The sequence below is a fragment of the Phalaenopsis equestris genome, unplaced genomic scaffold (assembly GCF_001263595.1).
Source record: "Phalaenopsis equestris unplaced genomic scaffold, ASM126359v1 Scaffold000002, whole genome shotgun sequence".
Taxonomy (NCBI): Eukaryota; Viridiplantae; Streptophyta; class Magnoliopsida; order Asparagales; family Orchidaceae; genus Phalaenopsis; species Phalaenopsis equestris.
In genome coordinates this window covers 40217847-40229034 of record NW_018164444.1, presented here as the reverse complement: position 1 = coordinate 40229034, position 11188 = coordinate 40217847, and the positions used below count along the sequence as shown (strand labels likewise).

At 39.5% G+C, this 11188-nt stretch overlaps 2 protein-coding genes across 2 annotated transcripts; one reads left to right on the top strand and one right to left on the bottom strand.

Moving 5' to 3' along the window:
- The first annotated feature begins 6084 nt into the window (after positions 1-6084).
- LOC110017982 (selenium-binding protein 2-like) lies at positions 6085-9788 on the top strand. Its single transcript, XM_020715184.1, has 7 exons — positions 6085-6513; positions 7531-7735; positions 7815-8042; positions 8127-8358; positions 8449-8556; positions 8644-8916; positions 9254-9788. Exons 1-7 carry the CDS (start codon positions 6369-6371, stop codon positions 9533-9535), a joined length of 1473 nt encoding a protein of 490 aa, XP_020570843.1. The 5' UTR covers positions 6085-6368; the 3' UTR covers positions 9536-9788.
- Positions 9789-10215: 427 nt separating this feature from the next.
- Positions 10216-11139, bottom strand: LOC110029574 (PRA1 family protein B2-like). Its single transcript, XM_020731927.1, has one exon. The coding sequence runs from the start codon at positions 11075-11077 to the stop codon at positions 10391-10393; it is 687 nt and encodes a 228-aa protein (XP_020587586.1). The 5' UTR covers positions 11078-11139; the 3' UTR covers positions 10216-10390.
- Positions 11140-11188: the final 49 nt, after the last annotated feature.

Genomic DNA, 11188 nt, shown 5'->3' with positions numbered 1-11188 from the left:
TAGACCTCAACCAAAAGTGAGGTCAACACCAGCACGATCATGTTACCTTAGACAAGCTCAACCACCCCCTGTCAATGACACTTAGCATTGAGAACTTCGATCTTCAAGATGAAGATGTATCTCAACGGGCTTCTTCCTTGGAAGACTTGGTCCAAATCCCACTCTCTAAAGAACATCCCTCGAAAACTGTGCGGCTTGATTCCCTACTCTCTGATGAGCAAAGGTCAGAGTATATAGATCTTCTCCAAATGAACCAAGACATTTTTGCATGGACCCGACCGACATGTCTGGAGTTGACCCTGAAATAATCATGCACTCTTTAAAAATAGATCCAACCTTTAAACCGGTGGTCCAGAAGAAGCGCAATTTTGCCTCAGATCATTTACAAGCTATTGAACAAGTAGTCAACAAGCTTCTCGAAGCAAAGCTCATACGGGAAGTACACCATCCTGCATGGCTGGCCAATGTCGTCATGGTGAAAAAAGCTAATGGTGGAAAAAAGCTAATGGTTCATGGAGAATGTGTGTCAATTATACAGACCTCAACAAAGCTTGCCCAAATGATAGTTTTCCCCTCTCGCGCATAGATCAACTTATTGATGTCACGTCTGGACATCAGATGCTAAGCTTTATGTATGCATACTCGAGATACAATCAAATAAAGATGAACCCAATTGACGAGGAGACCACCTCTTTTGACCACCTCTTTTCAAACAGATATTCAAACAGATAAGGGCTTATACTGTTATCAGGTTATGTCATTCGAGTTAAAAAATGTTGGCGCAACATATCAACGACTCATGGACAAGGTCTTCAAAGAGCTTCTCGGGCGTACAATGGAGGTTTATGTTGATGACATGTTAGTAAAAAACTTGGAATCATTGCAACACATTTCTCATCTAGAGGAGTGTTTCCAACTCCTTCGTCAGTATAACTTATGACTTAACTTGACTAAATGTGCTTTCGGGGTCACATTAGGGAAGTTTCTGGGATTCATGGTTGCTCATCGTGGAATTGAAACAAAAAAAAAAAAAACAAGGCGTTGAAAGAGATGGAGCCTTGCCTTCAAGGAACATCAAGGAGGTGCAACGATTGAATGTCGTATAGCCGCCCTATCTCGGTTCTTAGCTCGTTCTGGAGATAAGTATCTGTCATTCTTCAAAATACTAAGAGGAGCTCAGAACACTAGTTATCAATGGAAAGATGACTGTCAGATTGCTTTCAGGAAACTTAAGGCATATCTGGCTTCACCGCCTCTTCTCTCAAAATTCATTCAATGGGAGATGTTATATATCTATTTAGCTATTTCACTTCATGCAATAAGTTCTGTCCTTGTCAGAATAGAAAACACAATTGAAAAACCAGTATATTACGTCAGTAAAGTTCTCTCTGATACAGAAAGTCGCTATCTGATGGCGGACAAGACTGCACTAGGCCTGGTATTCTCAGCAAGGAGACTTCGTCCGTACTTGAAGCTCACACTATTGGCGTTTACACGCAGCTTCCTTTGAAGGCTATCCTACAAAGAGCAGAAGCATCAAGAAGATTAGTTAAATGGTCAGTAGAATTGGGAGAATTTGACTTTCACTATTTACCACGACTAAACATCAAATCACAGATGTTGGCCGACTTTGTGGTAGAGTGTACAGTGTCTACCTCTGATGAACCACTCTCTTCTCTTCCACGGTCACCTCACGGTCACCTCAGTGGATACTATAGTGGATACTATACGTAGATGGAGCATCTAGAAACTCAGGAGCTGGTGCATGAATAATACTCATCTCCTCAAAGAAAGACATTTTGGAGTACGAACTTCATTTGAAATTCCCAACCACCAATAATATTGATGAATATGAAGCACTTGTCCCCGGATTTAAGCTTGTCATCAACTGTGAAGTACAAAACATGATTATCTACATTGATTCTCAACTCGTTGCATCCCAAGTAGAAGGAGAATTTGACACTCATAATTCACAACTAGTGCAGTATCTCAATCTAGTAAAAACACTTCTCGCACAAATTGAAACATGTCAGCTCATTCATATAATTCGGGAACATAACACCTGAGCTGATGCCCTCTCCAAACTTGCAACTTCAACAACTGGAGATATCTATAAAAGAAAGTATATTGAGGAGATATACTTCCCTAGCATCTATGGCCCATGGGAGATACTGTCTATAGATGACTCAAGGAAGCCATCTTGAATGGATCCCATCATCTCCTTCCTCTGAGACGGAACACTGTCAGATAATGCTACTACATCAATTTGCATTTGACGCATGACTTCCAACTTCATCCTTATAGGGGATGAACTATACAAGAAGGCATTTGTACGTCTATATCTCAAGTGTCTTCATCCATCTGAAGCTGATTACGCTCTACGAGAAGTTTATTCCGGAATATGTGGGAAGCATCTTGGAGGCAGGGCACTTGCTCTTAAAATAATGAGTCAAGGCTTCTACTGGCCCACAATCAAGCAAATATGCATTAGAGTTTGTGCAAGAATGCAAGAATTGCCAACTACACTCCAATCTTACACATGCACCGCCAGTGGAACTCACTTCTTTTCTAAGTCCTTGGCCTTTCGCCCAATTAGGGGTAGATATCATTGAGTCATTTCCGATAGCTACTGTACAACGAAAATTCATCATCTTAGCTGTCGACTACTTCATCAAATGGGTAAAAGCAGAGCCGCTTGTCAAGATCACAGAAGCAAATGTCAAACAATTTTTCAGGAAAAATATCATCTATTGCTTTGGGCTTCCTACGAAGATTATCACTGATAATGAGACTTAATTCACTGGAAGGGTTTTCACATCATTCTGCAAGGACCTTCACATTCACTTTGTGCACATTGTTGTGGCACATCCCCAAACAAATGGACAAACAGAGATGACGAATTGTATAATGCTCAAAGGATTGAAAACTCAACTTGAGAAGGTTGGGGGGCAATGGGTAGAAGAGTAGAAGAGTTGCACAACGTCCCTTTGGGCCTATCGCAGAACCGCGCGAACTCCAACCTAGGAAACTCCATATAATTTATGTTTCGACACTGAGGTTGTTATCTCAGTTGATATTGGAGTTCTGAATCCGCGAGTTAAGACTTTCGACTCAGATATCAACGGGGAAAAGCTCCGACAACATTTGGATCTCCTCTCAGAAACACGTGATGTGTCCCATCTTAGAGTTGCTTCCTACCATCAAAGATTTGCTCGCCACTTCAACCGAGAGTCATGTCTCGACCTATTTCCATCGGTGACCTAGTCTTGCGTAGTATTGAAGCCCTCGTCCATGGTCGCCAATGCAATAAACTATCACCTCTATAGGAATGCTCATATATTGTGGCTGTCATGATCAAGCCTGGAACCTTTAAGCTCAAGGATTCATATGGGAAAATCTTGCCCCAAACTTGGAATGCAGAGAATCTTCACAAATATTATCAATAACACTCTAGTCATGTAGTCCACATATGTTATTACATTGCAACTCATACACAATGAATGTATCTCAAATATTATTCACTTACTTTCCTATACATAAAGGATATCTTTAGGATATCTTTAATATTTTTAGAAAGCATAATAGCTCATCCTCGAGTCATTTCATGCTCTTGAGCCGAGAATAACACAGCTTCGGTTGTATCTTAGTCAGAGCACGATCAATCCTAGGGGGATTTGATCTAACATCTTCCATATGGGTTAACATCGCCAAATTTTTACTCCAATAAACAACCCTGGATAAGTTAACAGTCCTTGGTGGGCTACACCTGACCCCTTCCACATAAGTTTGTAAGCGAACAATGCTCCAACAAACAACCTCAGATGGGTTAATAATTCCTTGGTGGACTTTCGTTAGCTCCTCCTATGCAGGTTAACATCATCGAGTAAAACTCTGATAGATAACCCCTCAGCCAAGTCAAACAAGTCAAATGTTGTTAATGATTTATCCCTACGGTAACCATCTCACATACTAGATCTTCTAAATGATATCTTGTATCAATTATGACATAAAATAAAATAAGTTTCAAGTTTATCACCAAAAAGATACTCGGGGGGCAAACAACTAACAAAACAAGCTTTTGACAAAATTTGAAAAGAATAACATTAATGTAGTTAGACCAACATGACAAAAGCAAATACACTACAAACATTAAAAGGAAGAGTAAAACACTAATTGATGTCAACGTTCTCCTCCGCCACTTCGTTGTCATGAAGAACACTTGTCATTGAAGAACACCTTATTCAGTTCACTATCGATGTCATCACCATCAGAATCTGAGGAAGGGTCCTCTGAAGTCTGGCGTGGAGTGAGCCCCTCAACAACAATCTCGGTTCGGAGTTGTGCCGCTCGACTCTCTTTCAAGAAACCCCGAATGAATCTTTCTTCGGTGAACCACTTCTGTTGCCCCCTTTACCTCAACATCAAGTACATGATCACAAGTTTCTTGGACATGGTCTCGAATGATAGTTTTGAACTTAAGCGATTCCATGAAGTTTTCGACCGCTTTACGCTTAACTTCTGAAACATCAATATCTTTTGTGGACCTCAAAAATTGAATCTCTTATTCTCGGGTTAACACCATCGACTTAAGGGCTTTCACGCTCTTATTACTTTCACGAAAGCTGGCTCGCGCTTCCACCAACCCCTCCCGAGTTTTCTCCAGATCCTGAAGCTGCAACGAGAGGGAGGTTACGAGAGACGAGAGGGAGGTTGTCATTGTTGAAAGTTTTGTCCTACACACTATCAACTGTGATTCCATAGATGCAATTTTTTCAACCCCAGATTCATACCAACGCTTGTACTCGTCTTGAAAATATTTGATCTTAACAAACTCAGAATTCTAGTTTCTCAATGCAAGTCCTAGTCCCTGTTGTTTTTCCACCATCTTATCCACTTTGAAGAAAAGAAATATGAGTTAGAGATCAAATAATTATACAGTAGCAGAAAATAAAAGAAACTTACAAAACTCTCGGCTTCGAGGAGTCCAGTACATTCATGAGACAAGATATTTTCAAAAACGTGAATAGTCGAAGGGCTTGGCAAATGCTCCTGTAATGTTTCAACTTTCTTTTGTTTCTGAGGCAATATTTCACATTCACTGCTCAAGGGCTAGCTCGAAAGGTCTCTTCTTAGATTTCTTCAGCGCTACAGTTGTTGACCATTCGGGGTGAAAAGAAAGCTAGACCTTGAATAAGGATTTCTCACTCACAAATTCATAAATATATTGTATCTCAAACAACAATTCCTTCATGTAAGGAAATCTCAGCATCTGCAATATTTCCTCTTTGGTAGTCTGAATAGAGATAAGCAATTGTGGGATTTGGCGCATTTCAGTATAATGGTGCCTCTAAAGACCCATATTGGCTTGGCGCATTTCACAACTAATATTGCGGGGTTTGGCAATTGTGGAAGGTTCTAATTTGAAGGCAATTGTGGGGTTCGACGCATTTCAGTATAATGGTGCCAAAATTCATATTAAAGCTCACCTGACACTGTTGATCTTTTTCAACTAATATTGCTCATATTTGACACAACACAATTTTGCATACTTCCACAACATAATTCATATACTTATTTTTGATTCATGATAAGAAAAAAATATTTCATATTCAGTGTTTTTTATCTTACAAAAACTCAAGTTATCTTAGAAGTTGTTATTATATTGTCAAAATATCAAAAAAATTCAATTTTAATTGTTGTGATAATATCTTTAGTTTAAGTAATTGTCATTTTGAAATAAAAGTTCGTTACTTAATAGTGCATATTGCGAACAATCCATGCGGATTCGATATTCGTGGCTTAATCAAAAAATCCTATATTACTTAATAACGTATGTATACTTGCGTAGTATCTCAATATATATTTAAATAAAAAAATAAAAAAATAAGAAAAAAAACTTTATTTTAGATAACTTTTATCTAAGATTAACTGATGAACTTCTACTAATTTTTTTTGTGAAAAAAAAAAGAAAATCAAATGTTCCTTCAATTTATATTCTCAAAATTCTATTAATAGCAGATACGAGTATACGACCGCTTTACCACTTTATTCGTCTTTCCCTTTCCTGTGAACCCCCTATGGCATAAACGATGACAGCGCACAATCTCCACTTGTGACCAAATCCTATACCAGATACGGAAACTGTTCCCAGGGCCAATAAGCCGTCCAATTTCATTAAGAAAAATAAGGGCAAAAAACAAAATAGGCTACGTTCAGTGTCCACCACCAAGATGCCGCATCGTCATCCTAATATTTAGCTAGTTGCCGAGGTCTTAATAGTCGCCCTTAGAAGAGGTTACCGATTCAGCTTCATCCCCTGCTTTTTAGTCGCATAAGTTCTAAAGATTACATTGGAAGAAGATAGAAAGATGGCCGGAGTAGTGGTGGCGCCGGTGGCCGGAGAAGGGAATACCTGCTGTGTGCATGCGAGGAAGGGACCCGGCTATGCCTCTCCGCTTGAGGCGATGAAGGGGCCTCCTGAGGCCTTGATCTATGTCACCTGCGTCTATAATGGTATCTCTCTCTCTCTCTCTCTCTCCACACGCTCATACCATAAAGTATACATGCAGATAACCTTCCTGCGGATTGGTTTGGTGGTATTGTGATGGTAATGTGATGAATCCTACCATGATATCACAAAAATATCACCAAATCCACATCTATCTACCACCTCCTAATATTTCTTCCACACCCACATATTGATTAAAAATTTGAATTGTGATTTTATGTTATATTAGGGGCATTTACATCTATACTACACAATTTTTATGTCTATATATCCTAAATCTTTCCTATCACATCAAAAAATCACTATTTTAAGTCAAGAAAAAAAAAAAATGAAATTATCCTTTTTGATATATGTAAAAAAATGATTTGAATCTTCCTTTATTTTATTTTAACTGAAATTTGCTCAATTCCTAAAGTTTGAAGTTGGAAGGGAGCATCTATCTATAATTTAAGTTTATTGGGGTGATTTGACTGCAGTAATTTACATGGTACAGATGTATGGATTATTCACAATGATTTAATTTCATTTGAGTTGAAGGAAATAAAAAAAGTGGTGGAAAGGTTTATAGGTTGCTGTATGGCATGAGAATTTGGGGCATTTTAAATCATACTAATCTGATAAAGTTTAGAAATTTCAAATTTCAACCACACTATTAATTAAATTTACGGTTTCTGCCATTTAAAGAATTTAACGGTTTTAAGAATTTCTTCTCTGGCAATTCTTAAATGCTGAAATAAATAGTTAAACAAATTATAAAGGTATGCATGTAAATATAAATGGTTTTGGTATAAGCATGTACATACATAAGAATTGTGTGGTATTTATGTAAATGCCACAAAGTAAAATCCAAATAGAACAATGACAGCTCTCTGAAAGAAATACAACTATAGCTACAAAAGAATCCAAAAAATGTATTTAGGAGATTTCACTAAATCCTACTGGCAGCCAAACAACACCATAAATCAGGGATTGTGAATTCATAATCAACTACTTGAGAAAGAACTCATAACTATGCAACACAGGAACTAACAACCATGGCAATGGCAAGCCTGATTACTTAGCAACAGTGGATGTCGATCCTAACTCGCCAACCTACTCTCAAGTTATCCATAGACTCTCCGTTCCAAATATAGGTGATGAGCTGCATCACTCTGGCTGGAATGCTTGCAGCTCCTGCCATGGAGACCCATCTACTCACAGGCGTTTCTTGATCCTACCTTCATTGCTGTTGAGTCTTTCAAACCCACCCCCCTAAAACTTTATTTTTATTCAGATTTTCTCTTTTTATCTAACAAATTATGTGCAGGTCTAGCCGCATTTATGTTGTCGATACAGCGACGGATCCGAGAGCTCCTGCGCTGCATAAAGTGGTCGAGCCGGAAGATATTGTGAAAGAGACTGGACTGGCTTATCCGCACACCTCCCATTGCCTTGCATCTGGTGACATTATGGTTTCATGCCTTGGGGACAAAGATGGTAATGCGGCTGGGAACGGTTTCCTTCTATTGGATTCAAATTTCAATGTAAAAGGAAGGTGATGGATGATACTTCCTATTTCCTTCTTAAGATCAGTAAATTATGGGTTATTTTATCTCATTCTATGAAAGTGGGAACACAGGTGGGAGAAACCAGGTCACAGTCCATTATTTGGATATGATTTCTGGTATCAACCTCGACATAATACAATGATTAGTACGTCGTGGGGAGCTCCGGCGGCTTTCAGTAAAGGATTTGATCTAGAACATGTGGCCAATGGATTATATGGAAGGCATCTCCATGTATATGACTGGTCTGGAGCTGAACTGAAGCAGACATTGGATCTAGGAGATGCAGGGCTTCTACCATTGGAAGTAAGCATTGAGCTTGATTCAATTTAGCAGAGGAAAGCTTCTAAAAATTGATTTTTTTTCTTTTTTTCCCCCTTGATTTAATATCTGCAGATCAGGTTTCTACATGACCCTTCTAAAGATACTGGTTTTGTTGGGTGCGCTCTAGCCAGTAATGTGGTGAGATTCTTCAGGAATACAGATGGTGCATGGAGTCATGAGGTAAATTTTTCTTGGAGTTTAAAAAGTTTCGGGCTTTGATGTGAGAGTGCTGCTAAGAAGGAAACTTTTTGTCCAAATGATTCACAGGTGGCGATATCAGTGGAATCACTGAAGGTGAAGAACTGGATTTTACCAGAGATGCCAGGACTGATAACTGATTTTCTCATTTCGCTTGATGATCGGTACCTTTACTTTGTTAACTGGCTGCATGGGGATGTAAGGCAGTATAACATTGAGGAACCCGGCAAACCTGTGCTCACTGGGCAGGTTTGGCTTGGAGGATTGATTCAGAAAGGAAGTGCTGCAGTATACATTTCAGAAGATGGGACTGAATCACAATTTGATGTGCCTCAAGTTAAGGTTAGAAACGTAGTCCTGTAAATACTAATCTTTGATTGTAATGATATTTTGCATATTAGCTTCACAGAAGTCAAGAACGCACAACTTTTGGTTTTGATATCATCTATTAAATGAATTTCACATTCTTTCTTTATTTTCTACTTGACGATTGCAAAATTCAGTGATAAGAAAATATTTTTTTGTTTGATGGTGCTGCATTCATATTCAAGATCATAGCTTTTACTTGCTAGAATCAACTGCCTATTAATCTTGAGTGTCAAAAAAGTTAATCTAATTCCTCTATGAAGTTCCTTGGTTATCTTACAGAGATTTTAATCACTGAATTAATTTTCATCAGGGAAACCAGCTACGAGGAGGACCACAGATGATCCAACTGAGCCTTGATGGAAAACGACTCTATGTGACAAACTCTCTCTTCAGTGTGTGGGATAAGCAGTTCTACCCAGAACTAGTGGAGAAGGGGTCACACATGCTTCAAATCGACGTCGATATCTACAAGGGAGGGCTGAAACTGAATCCAAAGTTCTTTGTCGACTTTGGTGCAGAACCTGATGGCCCTTCCCTTGCCCATGAGATGAGGTACCCAGGAGGAGACTGCACGTCTGATATATGGATATAATATAAGGTTGCTTTGAAGGGTCAAATCATGAAAGCTTATATTGTTCATCAAAATGATGGCAAGAGAAGAATATTGTTGTAAACTTTGATAAGAAGTCTTAGTCATTCCCCTTGAGTTGAAGAATTCAGATCTTTTTATGAACAGTCTTTTGCTGAATAAAAGGAAGTATCAGCTAATTTTTTTAAAATAAAAGTCTGCTGTTCACCAGCAGATCTTTCTCTGTTTATTCCTTGGAGATTTAATGACTTGCAAGAGAGCCTTAGAAGCAATTTAACATTTTTAGCTGGGGATGCTTTTGGTAACTATTAATTATCACGCCCAACAAATGCTATGTCTTCTATTGGATTATTATTGATTTATCTTTATATCAGATCATAATATTTTAGTTTTTACTTAATTTACCTAAAAAATCTCTCACAACTTCCCCTGAAAAATATATAACACCTGAAGTTTACTTCTTACATTTATACCGCCCAAATCTTTCACATCACATCAACAATATCACCCTTCTAAATTTTAAAAAGTGAAATACACTTTTTTTTTCTTTTTGTTTTCATGCATAAGTTAGGTGGTATGCATGTAAAAATTGAAGTTTAGGAGTTGGATTTGTATATATATCCTCCAAAATATAAAGCATTTGATAGAAGACTGAAGACCATGATTTTGAGAATTTCAGTATTTTAGTAATAAAAAAAACAATTCATATTCGCAAAGATTTTTTCTGCAGTATGTATCAGAATGAACAAACAAACCACAATCCATACACCGCTTTATGCCTGCTTAAACAAAATCAACCAGAAGATAAAGAAGGAGCCCCAACCAACCTCACGGATTGAGACCTGTGTCAGATCTGTCTCAAACACGTCCGATAACGTTCGCCGCACCTCCAGTCGAAGCGCCTCCGCCAAGAAAAGATATGAATCCCGTCGCTGCGCCTCCTGGCATCTGGTCATCAAGGAACAAATCATCAGGCACACGGAATGCTCCATGAGCGGCTACGAGAGCGGCACCGATCATAAATGCAGAGATTATGAGGGATCCAACGGAGGTGAGGAAGACGACGAAAACGGTTATGCCGGACAGACCAAGCAGGGTTTCACGATCGGAGAAGGTGCGACCAAAGAGGACGAGCGGGGGATCAGATGGACGGAAGAGATAGAGGAAGCACCAGGATGCAAGCAATCCCAGGAGTACGACGAGGGAAGCAGGATGGGTGATGAGGGAGAGGGCGAGAACGGCCGCGATTAGGGCAAGGTAATTGACGCGGAAGTAGGCAAAATTCTTACGAACGCGAGAGTTTGCTTCAGAGAGAGACTCCGGGCGGGAGAAGGCCGATAGATCGACGAGCTCCGACCAGGGGCGACGGTCTGAGAGGGAGCGTCGGACGGATTCTTGAAGACGGGAGAGGAAGAGGCGGAAGGCCGGGGTGGCGACGGGAGCTGCAGCCTGCGCAGTGACGCCCACATCGACGGTGGAAGTTACGCCGGCTGCCGTCTGGGAATTGGAGATCGGGAGGATCGCCGGCGCGTTGGAGGAGTCCATGAGGGGAAAGAGAAACGGAACAGATCTCTCAGTTTCTCTTTGGAGTAGGAGAGGTTGATCGCTTGGCATGTTTTCTATGATATATATATATATATATATATATAGGAGGAT

Coding starts and splice junctions, on each gene's coding strand:
- LOC110017982 (XM_020715184.1), top strand. CDS start 6,369: ATGGCCGGAGTAGTGGTGGCGCCGGTGGCCGGAGAAGGGAATACCTGC. Junction 6,514..7,530: donor TGTCACCTGCGTCTATAATG/GTATCTCTCTCT, acceptor TATGCAACACAG/GAACTAACAACCATGGCAAT. Junction 8,359..8,448: donor CAGGGCTTCTACCATTGGAA/GTAAGCATTGAG, acceptor TAATATCTGCAG/ATCAGGTTTCTACATGACCC.
- LOC110029574 (XM_020731927.1), bottom strand. CDS start 11,077: ATGGACTCCTCCAACGCGCCGGCGATCCTCCCGATCTCCAATTCCCAG.